Source organism: Meleagris gallopavo, chromosome 15 (genome assembly GCF_905368555.1).
Source record: "Meleagris gallopavo chromosome 15, MGAL_WU_HG_1.1, whole genome shotgun sequence".
In the NCBI taxonomy this organism is placed as follows: domain Eukaryota; kingdom Metazoa; phylum Chordata; class Aves; order Galliformes; family Phasianidae; genus Meleagris; species Meleagris gallopavo.
The window spans coordinates 10,237,098-10,255,700 of record NC_139418.1 but is presented as its reverse complement, the minus strand read 5'-3'; the positions used below and the strand labels follow the sequence as shown (position 1 = coordinate 10,255,700).

The following is an 18,603-nucleotide window of genomic DNA, read 5'->3' as shown; positions in this document are numbered from 1 at the left end:
CAATGCCGGACCGGGAACGGGCGGGGTTGACTCTGAATTGTGGCTTTGCCTGCTGCTTCCGTGCCCACTCCGAGCCCCTGCTACTGCTGCCCGGGATCCAGGCTGCACGCACTCCCACCCAGAGCACTGCCAAGGGTCTCGGAGTTGACCCAGAGAACAGAGAGTCTGGCTACAAATACCCTTGCACAGCTCCATAAGCGTCCCCAGGCATTCTGAGAACTCCATAGGAGCCTCTTCCCACCACCTGTACACATCACTACATGGGCAGTAGTCATTAAACCTCAGTTACAACACCCAGCCCAGCAGCAGGCACACAGCCCCTGCCAGCACACTGCTGGCACCGACAGCCACACCTGAGCCTCTGCCGTAGGGAAGTCCACACACAACTCATCCCCATCTCCACTGCGCTGTGTTCTCACGCGTGAGGAAAGCAAGTTTCCGCCTTCCCTGCAGCTGATATTTGAATTTTCATATAATCCTACTGTGTCACATCTCAGGGACATGTGGAAGAACACAGCCATAGAGCCACGCATGAATATTTACGCCATAGGTATTGCATAGGAGCAGTTTGGCCCCTGCAGTGTTTCGGCTTATTGGTCTTCTCCAGGCTGCTGCTGCAGCGGTTGTATCGTATCCAGCCTAAATGCCTCCATGGTGAGATACATTTTGCAATTAAAAGCTATTTGCACCTGCACTGATTGCTCCTTTCCCAGGGCAGGGAGCTGCCAAGGGAGGAATAATGCGTTTGAATCAATATTCTGAGCAGTTGGCACAAATCTGTTATGGGGAATGGGGGACCATCTCCATGCCTTTTCCTGGATGCTGAAGGAGGAGCAGCACAGCATGGGCTGAGGGCACCTCTGCTGGGCAGGGACAGCACTGTGACAGCAACAGGGACAACTTCCCCCCACTTTTTTTTTCTTCCTTGGACAAGCACACACTGCACTGGTGATGTGGCAGCAGCTCCAGCCAAGAGCGAGCAGAGTGGGGGCAATGCTGCACTGGGCTTAGGGCAGCCTCAGAGCCACCAACAGCGCTGCAGGCAGCAAAGGGTTAAAGCCCAGCTCGACCTCCACAGGGGAACGTGAAAGGAAAGCAGAGCTGGAATGAGGGGAGAGTGAGAAATTCAGGAATGGGCAAAAAAATAAAGTGGGGAGGGCTGGCAGCTGGCAGCTGTGCCCCATTCACACTGCAGGAGCCAACTGCTCCACGCTGGGGCTTTTAGGCAAAGAATTCCCATGCAGTCAGCTCTGACTTTCTGCAGGCCTGGTCCATGGCCTGAGCACACCTGCCCTGCTGCTGGATCCATGGAGCTGCCCTGTGCTGGGACACGGCCATGGGTGAAGCTGTGCTCTCAGTGTACGACACACAGCAGAACACACAACCTACAGCTGCCATCTGCTGCTGCTGGGGATGGGCCTTGCTCCCCAAATGAGCGACAGCCACGCGGGGATTTTATCCTCACAGCATAAACTCATGTGACACACCTTTGCTTCATCAGCAAGGACAGCTTAAAAACAAGGCTGGGAGGGGTGTGGGGGGGACACACGGCCGCAGCACCTACAGTTGTGGGAGCTAAGGGGAGGGCATCCAACAAGGACACGCAAAAGCCCTGAGAGGCTGCAGATCCCAATGCCTCCTGCCAGGGGAAAGCCTCTCCTCCCCAACAGCACTTCCAGGTGGGCCCAACGCCCTGTTCACCCCTAGCCTGGGTGTTTTCTATCCTGTCTCAACAAAACAGCCCTACTTCCCCTGTGTAGGTCCCAACACAGGGAACAAGAGGTTGGAAATGGGAATTGCTGAAAGAAAAGCCCCCTGTTTCCCTTCTCCACATCCCTCACCAGAGGACAAGGCACCCAAAGGACCCGTATTGCTCTGCCCAGAGAAGGGAGATGGGCAGCGTGGCTGTGCTGATGGGAGAAAGGGAAAACAACTTCTGGCTTTGAGCTGGGATCGAGGAGCACAGAGCACTGGGGGCTGAGCGTTTACCTGTGTTTTATGCTGGTGTGGAGAAAAGGGCTTGGGAGCATTTCACACATCACATCCTCCCCAGTAAAGATGCTTTGCACACGATATTTTCTTACATCCATGCTCCTGTGTTGATCCAAAGACTTCCTAGCCACAGACGAACCCGACATCCTCTGGCAGGTGAGAGGGCTCAGCATTTCATTCCTCCTACCCGACTCGTTCCTGCAGAGAATGAAAAAAAAGGGCTCATCGTGGGACTGCGGAGCAGCGTGCAGTCTTCTTGAAAGGGGGAAGGTGGGACCAGACGGAAGGGTGACAAGAGCCTGCTTTTCCACAGCTGCTATGAAGAAGCCTCAGCAGGAGACCTGGATAGGAGCATTGCACGCAGAAACTTCCTCCTGCTGCACCTCTGCCCCTAGGGACGGCCCTTAGCTGGGACAGACGTATCCCCGCCGTGCCGGTAAACGCTTACGGAGGCACACGGGGCGCACCCCCGGAGCTCAGCCCTCCGTTCCCTCGGCAGCTCACCGGGAAAGCACGGCGAGGAGAGCCGGACTCCCACGGCCATCCGCGGCCCCCGGCGCTGCGCGGGGCGGGGCGGGCGCGGTGCGGGTCGGGGCCGCAGCGCCGCGTGGTTACAGCGCCACCTGGCGGCCACGCCGGGTACCGCCCGCCCCGGTCCCGCGGGATGAGCGCGGCCCTACGGGTGAGGGAGCGCAGCTATGAGAGACGCTTGTCAGGTTGGCCGTATTAATTATTTCTGGGACTTGACTGCTCAGGGTCTGGCTGCTGACCATTCTGTTTTCTCTGGGAAGAACTCCAGAAGGCTCTATGATTTCAGCAGAAGTGGAATGAAGCTCGTCACTGGGGCTCAGATGTGGCTGGAGCTGGGTGCAGACCCACAGCCAATGGGACTTTGCCAGAACACAGCATAGCAGCACTTTGGTTAGAAAAGAGTTTAATATACAAAGAAGAACTCACTTTTTTACATACTCTCCTGAGCTTTGGACAACCTGCAGTTCAAGTTCAGGCTCTGCCTTGTTCAGAATGAGGGATCCCTCTGTGCAGAGTGAATGCATCCCGCCGCATCTCCCGTGTTCCTTCTCAGGATCTCTTGTGCAAAACATTCAGCCTGTGAGCAAAAGCAGTTACAGTTCTGGGACAGCGACAATCAGAGTGACCCCAGCATGGGGAGAGAGCATCATTTCCACTAGGAACAGCGTGTTAGCCACAGCCCTTCTAACTAACATGGGGCATCTCATCAGAGGGAAAGTGGACTGAAACACCCTGCTGAATAGGAAACTCCAGGGAAGTGCCCTTCACTACCTGTGCACCTGCACAGGGATTGGGGCATCGCAGTCCCCATCCAAGCACAGCTCCCTGTGTCTTCCATAGAAGGGCAGCCAGCCTGAGCAGCATCTGCACATTTGTTTCACACACACACACACACACACACTGTGGATGACACACGAATGCTGCTCATGCTTCCCAAGCAGACGGTCACAGCGAGGCTCACACCCCACTCATCTCACTGCGGGGCTCAGGAAGCGGCAGCCACCTCCCGAAACGTGCTGCAAACCTGGAGGAACGACTTCCTGCAGTGCTGACACAGAGCCATTGTCGGGGTGTGATGGAGGAACTGCGAAACAGACGCAGCAACAACACCAGGGCTGGATTCAGGCCAGGGCACTTCAGGCAACTTGTAAAAAGTTCACAGCTCCTTTAATGGCTCCACCTGGCTCCAACAGGACCTCTGCTCTGTGTAGGAGATGCTGCGAGAGAAGCGTGTCTGAGGTGATATGAATCAGGCCGGTCCCTCTCGCATCACGTCGGTCTGGAATAGCTGTTGACCTGATGGAGTGTTAATGGGAACATTTATTTGTTTCTTTATCACTACAAAGATGTCATATATACTTATCCTGCTGCTGCCACCGTTCCCAAAGGGCTGTCAGCACAAGAGCCATTATAACACATCTGCCGGAGGTAATATTTTTTTTTCCCCCCACACATTATTTCTTCAAATGATTCTGTAAAGAGAGAAAGAACCGGGGTATAAAAATTGCTGGTGAAAGAACAGAGCAGCAATGGGAGGCAAAGCAGCCTGCCTGCCTGCAGGGAGCACCAACACATCACAGGCCTGGCACAGGATGGTCCCGCAGTGCTACTCGAGGATGTTGTTGGGTCCCAGGGCTCAGGGGGGCTCTTCCCCATCCGTGTATGTGAGCAGGTTGGGTTCACACAGCACTGCCCTACGTGGGGAGATGGGTGCAGGCAGTGCTGCTCTTCCTATTTCTGGATTATATGAAAGCATGAACCCCTTCAAAACGCTTTGGTAACACAGTCATTAGTAAACAGAAATCAGACAGAACCTGCTTTTACCTGTGGCACAAATCCCCACGGCATTTAGTTCGTGCTACGCGTTGGCTTGACGGTTCAGGGAAACTGCTAATGGGGCCTTTTACTGCTGGGTCGCCAGTTCAAATCTAGCTCTGTCAGTATTGACCAGGAGTATCTGATGAATGTTTGATGACATGAGATGAAAATACGGGTTTTCATTCATTTATCAGTAGAAAAGCCCTTCAACAGCTCCAGCCCATCAAAGATGCAGCAGTGCAGAGCGAGGGCCCCTCTGCAGCCCAGGGCAGGGCGTGCAGCTGGGAGAGCTGTACAGTCCTGGTGTCTGGCAGAGCTTTCTTGGGGATGAACCAACCTGCCCTGCACCGCACTGAGCCGCTGCAGCCAAGGCACAGCGTGGGGAGCCAAGCCCTGCATTGTTCTCAAAGGGAAAACGACCCTGGCGTGCTGGGGAAAAAGCAAACGTAAGGAAATCCAGGATGCAGGACTGGTTTCTTCCAGTGCCAAATGGAGGCATTCATAATTTTGCAAGCTGGAAAGCTGTTTGAATTTCTCAATATTATGACGCTAAGCAAGCTGAAACTCAAATGTCAAAGCAACGGGTCAGAAGTTGGTAATAGTCCTTTCTTATTTTCTTGAGTCAAACAGTGGTCCAACAGAAAAATAAGTTAGTGCCTAATTCAGCACCTTCAGTCCTCGCCCCTGAGAAAGCACAAAGCATTGGATGTGCAGCACTGTTGGAGCTGGGCAGGGATGGCCATCAGTGCAGCTACAGGTCCGCAGGGCCACCCCACAACACTGCTTGGCCCTGAGCTGTGCCCGTCCACAGCCCTCCATCGCCTCATCTTTGGGGCTGACCCAATCAGCAGGGGCAGAATGCAAAGGGCAGGGGAAGCTGGAGGTGCCAGCATTGCCCCAGGGGTCCACGCCGCACGTCCCCAAAGTAAAGCGATGGGAAAACTCACATCCCACGTAAACTCAGCTAGCGGAGCTGCTCAGCCCTGCTGAGGGAAATGGAAGAAGCGTGAGAGCCATCTGCTGGGAGCGGGGAGGGGCTGACTTCACCGCGGTGTAAATCCAACCGCAGGGATGCTGAGAAACTGGGGAAGGACGGGGGGTGCCGTGCCAGCATCGCTTACCTGGGTGTCACATTGAAAATCAAAGCGTCCCTTTGGGGAATGACATCTCTGATGAGAGTGCGTTACCACAAACAGAGCACCTCTGCACTGCACTGCTGGGTGAGACAGAGGGAAATGGTTCCAAGCTAACAGAAGGGAGAGGTAGAATGGACATAAGGAAGAAGTTCTTTACAATAAGTGTAGAGAGGCAGTGGCACAGGCTGCCCAGAGAGATGATGGTGCCCCATCCCTGCAGACACCAAAGGTCAGCCTGGAGGGGCTCTGAGCACTGATGGAGCTGTGGGTGTCCCTGTTCAGTGCAGGGGGTTGGACCAGATGGTCCTTGAGGTCCCTTCCAACTCAAACTGTTCTACGATTCAGTGATTTGTTAAGGCTGCAGAAATGACCGTTTCCACACCAGTTACAAAATAATTACCTATAACAACTTAATAATGAGCTTTTCCCTTTTAATTTTTTAAACACAGGCATCCAAGAAAATTGTCAGTTTTAACAAGTTTAAATTCAAGTGATAAATGCCAAAGCTGAGCTAAGTGACACCAGCAAATTAGCAATTAAAGTATTTATGCAAGAAGGCAAAAGATACTGTATGCAGATACTGCATGCAAGGAGCTGAGAGCAGGGTTAGCACAGCATCACAACCTCAAGGACTGCACTGGAGCTGAGCTTCACTTGGAACATAGGTGGTGCATTATATTTGCAGGTTGGCTTTCTTTTTATTTTTGCTAACTTCGTCTTCTTTCCCTCCCCCTTTTTTTGTTGTTGTTTTCATTTGTTTGTTTAAATGTTTCCCCTTTCTCCCGTTCCACCCCCCGCCGTTGCCGCACTGCCGTGCACGGAGCCGCACTGCCCCGCCGTGGCCGCCGCTGTGGCACCGCGCTGCGCCTCCTTAACCACACACACATAAATACACACCTCTGCCTCCCACCTCCATCCCCCTGTCCATCCCGGCCAGATCTGTGATTAAAAAAGGGAAACTAAGCCCTCTGGAAAGCGGTTTGCAGACTGTTAGGCTTTGGTGAAGCTTGCACTGGCATCGGTGCAGACAGACCCAGCTAATGAAATCACAGCTGGTTGGATTGGAAGGGACCTTAAAGCCCACCTGGCCCCATCCCCTGCCCTGTGCTGGCTGCCCCCACCAGCTCAGGCTGTGCAGGGCCCCATCCCACCTGGCCTTGGGGACCTGCAGGGATGGGGCACCCACAGCTCTGGGCAGCTAAGTAAAGAATTTCCCTCTGACATCTCACATAAATCTCTCCTCTTTCAATTTAAAACCATTCCCCCTTGTACTATCACTACCTACTCAAAAAAGCTGGTCCCCCTCCTGCTTGTGAGCTCCTTTAAGCTCTAAGTAGGACCTGCATTGTTTGCCAGCAGCCGTCCTGGTGGGAGGAACCCAGCAGCCCAACACCACCAGGCAGCACTCATGGCTCAGCTTACATCCCTCATCCACACCAAGGGAAAAGGTGGCTGCCCATAATTGTTCTCTCCAGCTCCAAACCTTTGGAAGAACACCCAGAACTCATCAGACCCGACTTAATCCAACCTGGTGGGAGAAAGGCGTGCAGGTTGAGCTCCCACAGAACACTTTGAGCCACTTTAGTCCATTCCCATTGGCACATTCCACAGCAAAAGTCAGCCAAACCAGCACCTTCAGTGCTGAGCTCAGCAGGGAGCTGACACACGTGGTTGCACCTCCTTACTTACTTATCAGAGCCCAAAGAGCAGCTAGGAATCCCAGCAAAACTCAACACATCAGTTTGGGCTCCTCCTGCAGGTCACTTCTGTCCACCTGTGCAAAGGAAGGATATTTCCAACCTACAGGATCAGCTGTATCCAAAACTCCCTTGCACACACAAAGATTTCATCCTGCAGCCTGCTAAGGTGCATCTTGTTTCCAATTTCTCATTTTCCTTCACTTACCAGCACACCCTTTCTAACTTGGAAGGCCTTTGAGAAATTAATTTCCACCAGAAAACAAACAAGGGTTGAATCATTGCATGGAGGAATCTGTCTTTCAAGGACATTTCCTTTTAAATTGCACTATGTGGCTCTTAGCAAGGAAAATAAATAAAACTTAATCCCCCTGCATTCCAGCTTGCATTTTTTCCTCAAGCAAGCAGCAAACAATTCAATGAAAATTCAGACTATGGTCAATTAAGGGAGCGTGTATCATTTCTTTTATAAATAGCAAATATCTATTCACAGTTGATTATTTTTATCCAATTAAGCCCATTTTACATTTTAAATTCCTATGATTTAACTCATTTACCCATTTCCCAGTCCCAGACTTGTCTCATCTGTTGCTGCAAAACTTTGCAGCCCTTCTGCTCTTGGGCTGCTGGTGGCTGAAACTCTCTCAGCTAACACAGATTTACTTAAGGATGTGGATTACAGCCTCCAGGAAGCAGCAAAGCACTGGGAAAGTCGTGCCTAATTACTTGCAATGCTAAGGGCTTTTATATATTATTATTTTATTTTGGTTGGTTGCTTATGCATGCAAACTGTTTTCTTTTCCAGCCTGTCTTTTTAATCAAAGACAGTCATCTTTAGGTTTGTGTGTGTGTAGACATGATATACTTAATATATTATTGATAAACTTACTCCAAGCTGTAGAGGCCTCAGCATCCCACGCTCCACCTATTTCTCCAAAAACCAGCTGGTGTTCGCTTTCAGGACAATATCACCATCCCAGAGCCACAGAATACATGGGCTGAATGGTTCAGCAGCTACGTGACAAATCCCTTAATGAAAACACATGGAATTTGCCCACCGGAGTCCATCCATGTTGGCACTGGGTGTCCCCAGGCATGGCCAGCAGTGTCACACCCAGCAGAGAAGGCTCCTTGGGCTCTGGGAAGGCGATGAGAAGTTAAATAGCCACAGCAAAAAAGGAAAAACAGGCATTGTCAGGAAAAAAAAGAAGAAAAAAAAAACCTCAGGAGGGGGTAGTGGTAAGCAAACCATGATATCTTTAATGAGATTGAAGTTAAATATCACACACACACACACACACACAAAAACCAGCTAATTTTTCACCTTATTGTTGCAACGCTAAGAAAGACTGAGCTCAAAATGGAATTAACAGCACCTTCACCATTGCAAGAGAAGTCAAGGGGAGAAGAGAGAAAGGTATTTATTGGCCTTCCCACCAACGTTTGTGTGCAGTGAGGTCAGAGGCCTCCACAGACCTTCACACAGCAGCACAAACCAGCAGTGCTTCATCGACCATTCATTCTCAGAACCTCCAGCCCACAGACTGAGGCTGTGCTGCAATGCATCCCCTGCTGCCAACCCTCCTGCTGGTGCTCTCCTGACCTGAACCAAGCCCAGCAACACCAGCTTCACTCCAACTTTTGTCCTGAGCGCCTTCCTCACTGTGTGAGACAATCAGTTCTACTTCCCAAACATTTTTATTTTAGACACATATGAACTTTGTTGGGTATCTTGTATCTTATTAGATGGAGATAATGAAATGAACCAAACGAAATCAAATCTCCTTAACCTTCCCCACCAACCAGGTAAATTGCTACAAGTTTGTTTTCAAAGCTTCAGATACTTTGAGTCCAAACTTTGGACTCCTTTAGGAAAAGGGCTGAGGTATCTTAGAAATAGAAATTGAATGTAAAATGAATCAGGGAAGGTTACTTGGAATGAAGAGGGATTTCCCACTCTGAAAAACCTGCATTTCAAGATCTTTCTGCCTTGGCATGAAATGAAGGGCTTCTCCAGGGATGAGGAAGGAAATGGACTCTTCTGCTGCAAGATCACCAGCAGCTGAGGGATGTGGGAGCTCTGCCATTCACACCACAGCTTTCAGTGACAATTCCTTGACTTGTTTGCTCCTCTCATGGAGCCATCTCACCTTCTGCAAATACATTTCAATACATTTCCCCGTGCCCAGAGCAATAACTCCACATATCAGCAGAGCTGGGATACTCCAAGAGATCTGAACACAGTATGGCACCGTGAGAGCAGTGCTCCACCGACCAGCCAAGAAATCCCCAGCTGTTCCCATGACATCACCTTGCTGGAAGCATTTTTTGAAGCCCAAATGTTTGTCCATCACACCACCATCAGGAGGGCCACAAGATGGCAATTGTAAGCCTACAGTTACACCCTTCAGCTTATGCACAGCTGTAAAGAAAATCAAATCAAGCAAATGCTGTCCAAGAAGCAGCACTGCACCAAAGTACCTCAGAGGTCAGGAGTGTTTGCCCAGGTGCTCTACAGAGCATCAAGATGGGGCTCATTTCATTCCTTCCCACTCTGTTCCTCCTTAGCCTTCTTTCTTTTCTCCTCTTACAAAGTTGCACACATTACTTCTTCTGCAAGGACCAACTTGAGTTTTGGCTGTTCTCTCTTCATGCTTGCACTTCCTGATCTGTAAGCTTGCTTGGCTTATCAGTACTTTTTTCCCCACCCACTCCCACTCTTTGCAAGCTGATTTCTAAGTTATTTCTAGAGCTAACTGAGCTGTGCACTTAGATTGGTCAAGAGCAGCATTTCTGAGTTGGGGGTGGGGGGAAAGAAATGAACACCCTCTGCACTTTCTGGTTGAGCTGATATTACTGCCGAGCAGTTCTCCAGGGAACATTTGGGTTTGGTTTGCCCCAGTGGTAGCTCTGTGGCATCATTTCTCCTATGAGACAACACATGCCTTCCTGGTCATTCAGGCTACTTTCCAGTGCCACAGTTGTGGTTCTGACAATCCTGGCACAATGCTTTTGTTGAATCCACTGTAGGCCTGTTGATTCTTAACAAGCATATCCAGGTACATTCACCTCTTACCAATGCTGATGTAAATCCATAGTTCTTTCCTCTAGCTTTTGCATTACCAATTAGCAATGAATAATTTAAGGTAGAAGTTAGTGTTCTTTGCCAGGAGATCAGCTAGGCTGAGGAACAGGAGGACTCAGATCGCTGCAGTAGTGAAAAGGAAGAATTGAAGAAAAACGTTCTCATCATTTTTCCTTGCCAACACTATGAGCTTTTATCAGAAGTTTTGCAGTGATAGGTGAAGCACAAGGCAAACTTAAATTCTAAACCAGATGCAAGGAAGCAACTGAGATACAGAATCACAAGATGATGCAAGTGACACTCCCATCCCATCAGGTGAGCAAAAAACAGGTTTTGCACAGGTCTCAGAAGCAGTAAGCAGCCTACATGGCCTCCAGGAACAAATGTGCCTTAGCATTCTGCTACTGTTCCATACCAGCTAAGATTTGTAAGCAAATGCTTTAAAGGACCAGACCCACCTCTAGCCAGGAGGGACCACAACACACACAAATGAAAAGGAGGGGGAGAAAGAACATCAGAAGTTCCACTGATCTCCACAGGTTATGGAGAGCTACTATTCCAGAAAAGCCTCTCCTTCTTGGAATTCCAGTATAAGAATCACATAACCAGGTGTAAAAATCTTCAAATGTAATTTATTAAGACATTCAGCTATGTCTGTCAGTCTACATCCAAATTTACTACTAAAAATAAAATAGTATCACATTTCACATTAGGAATACCGACTTTGAAAAACACTTGAGTCAAGCCTATCGTATAAATAAGTGACTAATTTCTCTTCATATCAAAATTCACATAAAAAAATTGCCTGCCCCCCTACTCCCATCTATTTCCCCACCCAGTTCCTAGTTCTACTTGAAGCCATGATGAATGTAAAAATTTAAGTACGGACATGTCCTTGTCAAAGAAAAAAAGGTGCAAACCTATTAACAGCTTTAGAAGTGGCATTTGCGGAGTCTGATCATACACAATAATGTACTCATTCCCAAAGTGCAAATATCGCCAGAGTTTAATACTGTTTTAATTCAGCTGCAAGAATTAAACATTACACAGCACAGTATTGCAAGGCCTCTATCCGTGCCCTAAAACTCATCCCACTTTCCTCCTGCACGTGGTAGCGGAGGCCAAAGCGTTCATTAGAGTTTTAGTTTACTTCATGCAGCCCAGACTGTGCCCATTATTAGCAAAAGTTTCATATACATCAAAATATTGAAGACTCCATCATAAAAGTCAAGAGTCACTATAGATTACATGACTTAAAATGCAGTTGCCCAACCAAGAACACCCAAAGCATATACATGACGTTTTTAGAGTGCTTCCATCTTCTAGTACAATCACTGCCGCTGTATCTTTGATTTTTGCTTACGTGCCATAAAAAAAATTGTCAGTAACCAGAGCTGCACCTCAGCCAGAGACCAGCAACTCACTGCATTTAACACCTCTCTGGGACGCTGGGACATGCAGCATTCGATGCCTTCCTCACCAAGAAAACAAAAGCCAGCACTTTGTCTGTCTGTCTGCGACTTCCCACAGACCTCCTGTGCTTCTCATCCCTTATCTATGTCTTGAAAACACTCTTTAGCTTAAATTTATTTTCAGACATCCTTCCTATGCCCACAGTTCAGAGAGCTTCTGGAGTCATTTCTACTACATCTCAGTTACCGCTACCAAGCAGCCCACGAAAATCAGCATAGGATATTACATTTTGACCAGCATTAACAGCTAAACTTTCCTGATGTGGAAGGATAGGTTTTCTTCTGAGTCAAACTAGGATTTCTGAAATGTGTTCGTTCCCATACCATCCTTTGTCACCTTAGAGCTGGATGCTAACCCTCAGGTCTCGAGTGGGGCACCCCTCTGGGGCTGCCACGAGTTCTGCAGCACACGCTGCTCCCTGGCTGGCCTCACATGGGCTCGTGCCCTTTTCCACGCCCTGGAATCCCTCCGTCTCAGCAGAGGCCTCCAGGCTGTCCTGTCCATCACTCTGACTGGGGCTGTCTTCTGTATTTGGTCCACTGTTTTGCTTAGTGCCGGGGGGCTCAGCCTCATCTCCAGGTCTGACGTTTTGCTCTGCACCAGGATTTGGCTGTTGAACTGGCTCTGGCCCCAGTCCTTGTAGCTGTGAAGGGCTCTTAAGCTGGCAGTGGCACAGAGGGCAGGTTTCTTGCACGTACAGCCATTTCTTCAGACAGCCCGCATGAAAAAAATGGCTACATGGTGTGATCACAGCTGTTTTCATGTCCTGGAAGACACACACACAAAAAGATTATTGGCAGGCCCATTCCTCTCACCCTGCACATGTCCTACTTCATCTCATGGGAGCAGCAGTCACAGAGGAGACAGAAGCAGTCCCCAGGCAAGTAGAACGTTTCTTGTTCATACCCACAAAGCTCCCACATTCAAATTCACACACACACATCAACTACGTGCCAGGGCGGACTGTTTATAACACATGGATTAGAAATGATGCAAAAACCTTGTTTACAAAGTATTATTACACTTAAATAAAAGGATTTGTAAGATCAGAGTTGCTGAATTAGTTGGCTTAAGAAAACCATGCAAGTGAAAACCAGCAAACTTACAGATGTAACAAACAAATTAAATAATGCTCTCAGAAAAGAGATTCGCATGTCACCTCTCTGGTGTTTTAAACATTGCCATTCAATCTGGCAGTGGTAGTTACACTCTTGAAATAATTTGTATTCAAGTTTGGAATCAATCCAACTGCACCCTACTAAACCTAGGGTAGTTCTTTCATTGTCATATATAGCTACTATTTGTATCCAAGAGAAAAAGACTCTGGAGCTGGAGGTGTGATAAAGATATTACTTTCAGCATTCATTTCTAAGGTCCTTACTTTGGCTGTCTTACATTAGACAGACCCATAACCTTTGGATAATTAAGTTTCTGTTATAAAACTGACATTGCACATGAAGTGGAAGTAGCAGTGTCTGCAGAGACTGAGCTGCTTCTACGGATGAATAAGAAATCAGCTACTTGGGTACACACTGCCTTTCAGTAACAGAACCTTTCACTAATGAAGAAAGGGCACACACTTGCTATTGCTACTGAGAGCAGCTCAACACAAACGTGAGAGTTTCAAAGAACCTCAAGGACATGGTTTGTTGCATAACTAGAGAAAAAAAATAGAAAGTTTAAACATACCCAAATTAATTTTTATACATTAAAAAACCCTCAGTGCCAAAACTCTAAATCAGTTTAGACAAAACAGAGAACTGGATAATCCAAGTAATTTATTAAGCACAAATGTTAGTCATTAAACACAATTCAAGTAACCTATGTTATTAGCTGTGGACCAAACACAACAGACAGTCCAGAGGTATTTAAATTCAAGTCAGCATTTTGATCCTTCTATTCTTACCTGGTAGCAGATGGCACAGATATCGTTGTGCTGCTCCAGCTGTTCTTTTGTGGCAGTGGGCAGTGACTTGATCTTATTCACAGCATCTCTACGAAGAAGGAAGCTTTTCCACCCCAGTTGGGCCCGCAACCACACGTTGTAGTAGGAGTGAATGAAGATGATCACAGAACCCATAACAGTCCATTCACCAAAGACAGTTTCTGAGACACCATATGCCACCACACAGAGAGCAACAAGGAATTCCAGCAGCCGGTACGTGCCGTTTACATAATAAATCACATCGTCCATATTTTCAACTGGTTCTTTTCTGAACTCTTCTACCATAAACAAAACATAAATGAAGAGTGTCCCAAGCACCTGTAACACAGTGCAAGACCATTAGCTTAGCATGCAATCCTGAACGTGGGTAATTCAGCATGACCCGTGGAGCTCTGCACATACAGTGCTCCCAAATCAGACTGAGGGCAGGCAGGTCCCAAAGCAGCAAAACTGATGCTGAACTTCAAGACAAACAAAAGCCATTTTTTCTCATAAAGCATTTGCTCTTGCTCTCATGTGCTTCCCCTTCTAAGTATTTCCCTGAGCCCAAAGCACAGCTGAATTGATTAAACAAAAAACGTTAAGCATCATGAGGGACAATTTTATAAATTAATTACAAGAAAATCTTATAACAATAATACTCATAGTGTGAAACACTTCCAGTATTTACAGTACTGTGTCTTAGGCAGCAAATTACTTTTAAATAACCATCGCTACACAATATACAAATGAGTGCTCTGGGAAACGTTGAGTTTTTTATTGTGATTTTATTGTGATTCTTATGTCCTCAGAAGCCTCCTGGTTTTACAATTCAAAACAGGCCTCCACTCATCTATGTTCTCAGCCAACCCTTAGGAATTTCTTAGCCACAGATACAGGATAAATTTTATATCATCTCTTGTACTTCAGCCCTTTTGTCAGCCCCGTTCTATTCTGATTATGCATTTTCTCTCCTAGAGAGACAGGATCACAGTTAAGGCAGTGATTCCGTTACTGCAGGACTAACATTCTTACCTGAAGAGAGGTTAAAATACTGCTGGAGATAATGATCAGCAGCCAGAAATCCATGTGGAAGAACTGACATATCATGTAGGCCATGTACGCAGGGAACACAAGTAAGAACAAACAGAGGCTGACTGCTCGGAAGTGCTTCCACAGACTCCTGCAAACAACACAATGGGTTTTCATTTTTTTTTCTTCTTTTAAGTCAGATGTGAGTACCAGAATAAGAACAGGCTCACCCCTGGATGTAAGCACATTAGATGTTTGCTTGAGGCTTTAACTTCTTAAAGGGAGTTTTTATGTTACTTGGGCACAGTCTCATGCCCAGCATGCCTGCTAACAACACACACACTCCAAAGAGTTCCCTCTTAGCTGATCTTTGCTGTTTTAACACAAATACAAAATTATGGACAAAAAATCATCTACAGTAATTGTCCTACTGGGCCAAGTCAGAGGTTAGAGAAATTAAGTACTAGATGTCTCAAAAGAAAGTCCACTAAATAAAACTTAAATATGTTTATAATTGTTTATACACCTTCCAATATAAATAGAGTTCTCCCAAATTATTTATTTATTACAGTGCTTCTATGTCTTTTTGCTAACAAACTCGAGGCAAAGGTGTTTCTTCTCACCATCAGACTTAATCCTACTGCCTTCAGAAGTATATTGCCCAATTACTGGAATTTGAGGAAGAAGAGGCAGATATATGTATTAATCCTCTTTATCACTTCTTTCCAATCTCTCCCAACATAAATACATCATCAACTTCCTACACTCAACCATTTGCAAAGGCTTTCAGAGCATCTCCTATAATTACTGTGCTACCCCTACACGCTACTCAGGTTGTATTTTAACTTCATTTAACTCTGGGAATGAGGTATCGAGAAACTGGGAACACTGGGAGAGCGAGACAGTAGTTAATTCAGTCAGGTTAAATTAGCCAGGTTCTGAGAAAACATCAGAATGTTACCCTTAGGTTTGTAATTCTCTGTCTGTGGGCAAGGGAAAGAGGGAGAGCTGGAGAAGATCTTGATCTGAGTCAATTTAGAACTGCCAGAGGCATTTGGCAGGTGAGAGATCAAAACTGCAGTCACCACAGGCTGCTTGTTTAAGCTGGGCAGATGCTCATATCCCAGCTCTACTCTCTCTGTTAGTATATTTTAAAGTTAACATTGCTGCAGGACAGTGGCTACAAGTAGCCTCTAAGCTATACAAACTCTCTGCACATAAATAAACATTCTCTTTTACTTCCTTACTTACAGGCTATGAAAAAGGAAAAAACACAAGCAACTAACAAAGATGCAAACACAAACAGAATATAAAAAACCAGATACTAATAAAGCTCTTCAAAACACAAACTGAATTAACAACAATCCCACACAATCAAAACATCTGGTACACTAATGTAAGCCTTCCACATCTTATTCCCTGCCAATAAATCCTATTATTTTGGGGTCACCGTGTCAGAAAAATACGGGTTTTAGAATCTCTAACACGAGGTCATCTCTAGATACATCCTCAATAACAATCTGAGATCACTGCATGAGAGGGAATCCTACTCAACTGCAGAGGAAGGTCAGCAAAATCCACAGAATGGAGCAGTGGGAAGAAAGCACAGGCTTTGGAGTCCTGGATTTGTTTAACTGAAAGCACAGTCTTGCTAGAGGGAGTAACTTCTGCAGTGCTGAAGAGTGGGCAGCCAACAGCTGCTGAGCAGCACGAGCTTATGCAGGCTGGATGGACACACTCCTGAGCAGGAGCAGGTGACCCAAATCACCTTCATTTGCCAGCATCCAAAGTGCTGAAAAGCATTACTGTGTGTATGTGAAGGAGCAGTATGGAGAGAGAAAAACTAGAGAATTTAAGCTAGAAATCTGAAAACAGAAAAGATGTGATAGTTTTATAAGCTACTAAAAATCCCAATCAGGCCATTAATGATTAATTTATTATCCCCTAAACTAATACTGAGTAACTTTCAGTTTAGGAAACCAGTCTCTTACTTGTCTCTTGATGCTCCCAATGCCAGGACAATAGGATCAGCAATTTCCAGCATGGACTGCAGTATGGATGCCACCACAATGAAAAGGATAATACTGAGCAGGAACGCCCGATGCACAACTTGGAGTTCAATCAAACCTGTTTGCACAGCCAGGATCAGAAGTGTGACTCCTTCAGTCATTCCCCTGCAGACCAATGCAACCAAGAAAAAGATCAACCACATGTTTCTGTGACATTGTTGGTTCAAAAACGTATCCAGAAATACCCAAAAATAAGTTGTTTCTTCTAGAATCCTGCAATTGCTACATTATTATTATTTTGCTGTTATTGATGTAACTGTTTAGGCTTTAACCAGATAGGAACACTGAAGAACTGGAAGTTTGGAATTAGCAGCACATGGGCTGCACCCAGCCCATCAGACACCACTGATAGTTCCCCCAAAACTTGATGGACCCAGAGGTGGTCTTAAAGGATGAATCCATCAGCCTCAGCATTGCCTACACAAGCCCAAAGCAGCACTGGTAGGTCTACAAGCTAGGTACCAGCCAGTTTCAATCCTGGATTACCACAAAGACCCTCTCCACCTGTTACATTTACACATCATCACTTGTCTGTCTTTTGGTCCTGGTGAAACCTCCTCAATTTATCACCCCACCAACCCTAAGTTCAGGAAAATCAGTAGACGATCTCCAGGAAGCACATTTCAGCAACCTACAGGGAGCAATCACAGTACAGACCACCTAGAACTGCATGCTTCCCTAAAAGATGCTTTCATGCACAGTACTCCTGGGCAAGTCCAACCCATACTTGTTATCACTTTGGAACTGAAAATGTAAACCATTCTTTTGCATACCATCTGAACTTTAGTTCTGAGCTAAAGTTGGAATAACTGAAAAACATGGATCTTTACACAGGATCCCAACCTCATAGTTGAAAAGTTAAGAGCGTTAGGAGAAAGTCAGTTCTTATATTTTGGTTATTTCCCATAGTTCTTTATAGACAAGTCATACAATGTTTTGATTTAAGACTCTAAGATTAGTAATGACTACAGGGTAAATGAGAAAATGTAAATGTGAAGTGCTTATATCATGCAAGCAAGTGAAAATTTTCCAGTGACTCATATTAATGAAGGTACTAAGATAATCAAACTGTGGAATTTTAAATCCCACATAACAGCCCTGAATATGTTACAGAAATAAACCATCTCCAAAGAAGTCTGTGATAGGCTGTATTTTTACCTCAAATCCTTCCAATGTACATAAAGATTGGTGTACAGAAAGCCTATCAAGGATAGCCAAGTGCTCTTAAGTTATAAAACAAAAAATCCCCACAACTCTATATCAATTCTATTTGTACACCTTTTTGTCTTTCTCACTTTAGATCCCAGGCACTATGACACACTTACCTATTCATAGCAGGATCATTCATGAATGCTCGGTAGCCCTGCAAGTAAAACTTGCAGAGAGTCAGAACTCCCAGAGCAACAAAGGAGACAGTGAAGACCAAACCCAGGAGCGAGTATGGAGTGCTACAGCATTCTGCAATACTGGGAGGAGAGAGGGGGGAAAAAGACAAAATGAAAAGTATCATCAATTAAAAGCAGTGTGATGAGCTCTCCCCTCGATCTCTTAAAGGTGTTCTGAAAGCACAGTTGGTCTAGCTTAATGGAAGTATTAAAAGGTACTACAGCAGTCAGCAGAGCTTTCAGGTTGGAGCCTTGTCTTGTACTGCTCCCTCCAGTCCTTCAACACCGCTGTGCCACACGGTGGCACTGTGCCCTGCCTGCACAGGGCTTCCACAGCCAGAAGGCAGCTGAGCCCCGGTGCACCTGGGCTGTTTGCAGAAATTTCAAACAGCTACCACAAGCAGAGTTAAAGCAGATGGATTCACTTCAGACACTTTCCACCCAGATCTGCAATAGTGCAA

The 18,603-nt window shown here is 46.5% G+C and overlaps 1 protein-coding gene across 2 annotated transcripts in view; it reads right to left on the bottom strand.

Annotated features, from left to right (window-relative positions):
* Window positions 1–10,871: 10,871 nt before the first annotated feature.
* RNF145 (ring finger protein 145) overlaps window positions 10,872–18,603 on the bottom strand; it is a 40,922-nt gene continuing 33,190 nt past the window's right edge. For both annotated transcript variants that reach the window (XM_085236365.1, XM_010719014.4), the window contains exons 7-11: window positions 18,083–18,223; window positions 16,680–16,862; window positions 14,692–14,839; window positions 13,639–13,995; window positions 10,872–12,498 (exon numbers count right to left, since the gene is read on the bottom strand). In XM_085236365.1, coding sequence (XP_085092491.1) covers window positions 12,070–12,498; window positions 13,639–13,995; window positions 14,692–14,839; window positions 16,680–16,862; window positions 18,083–18,223 — 1,258 coding nt within the window. In that variant the 3' untranslated portion in view covers window positions 10,872–12,069. The remainder of the gene's footprint in view (window positions 12,499–13,638; window positions 13,996–14,691; window positions 14,840–16,679; window positions 16,863–18,082; window positions 18,224–18,603) is intronic.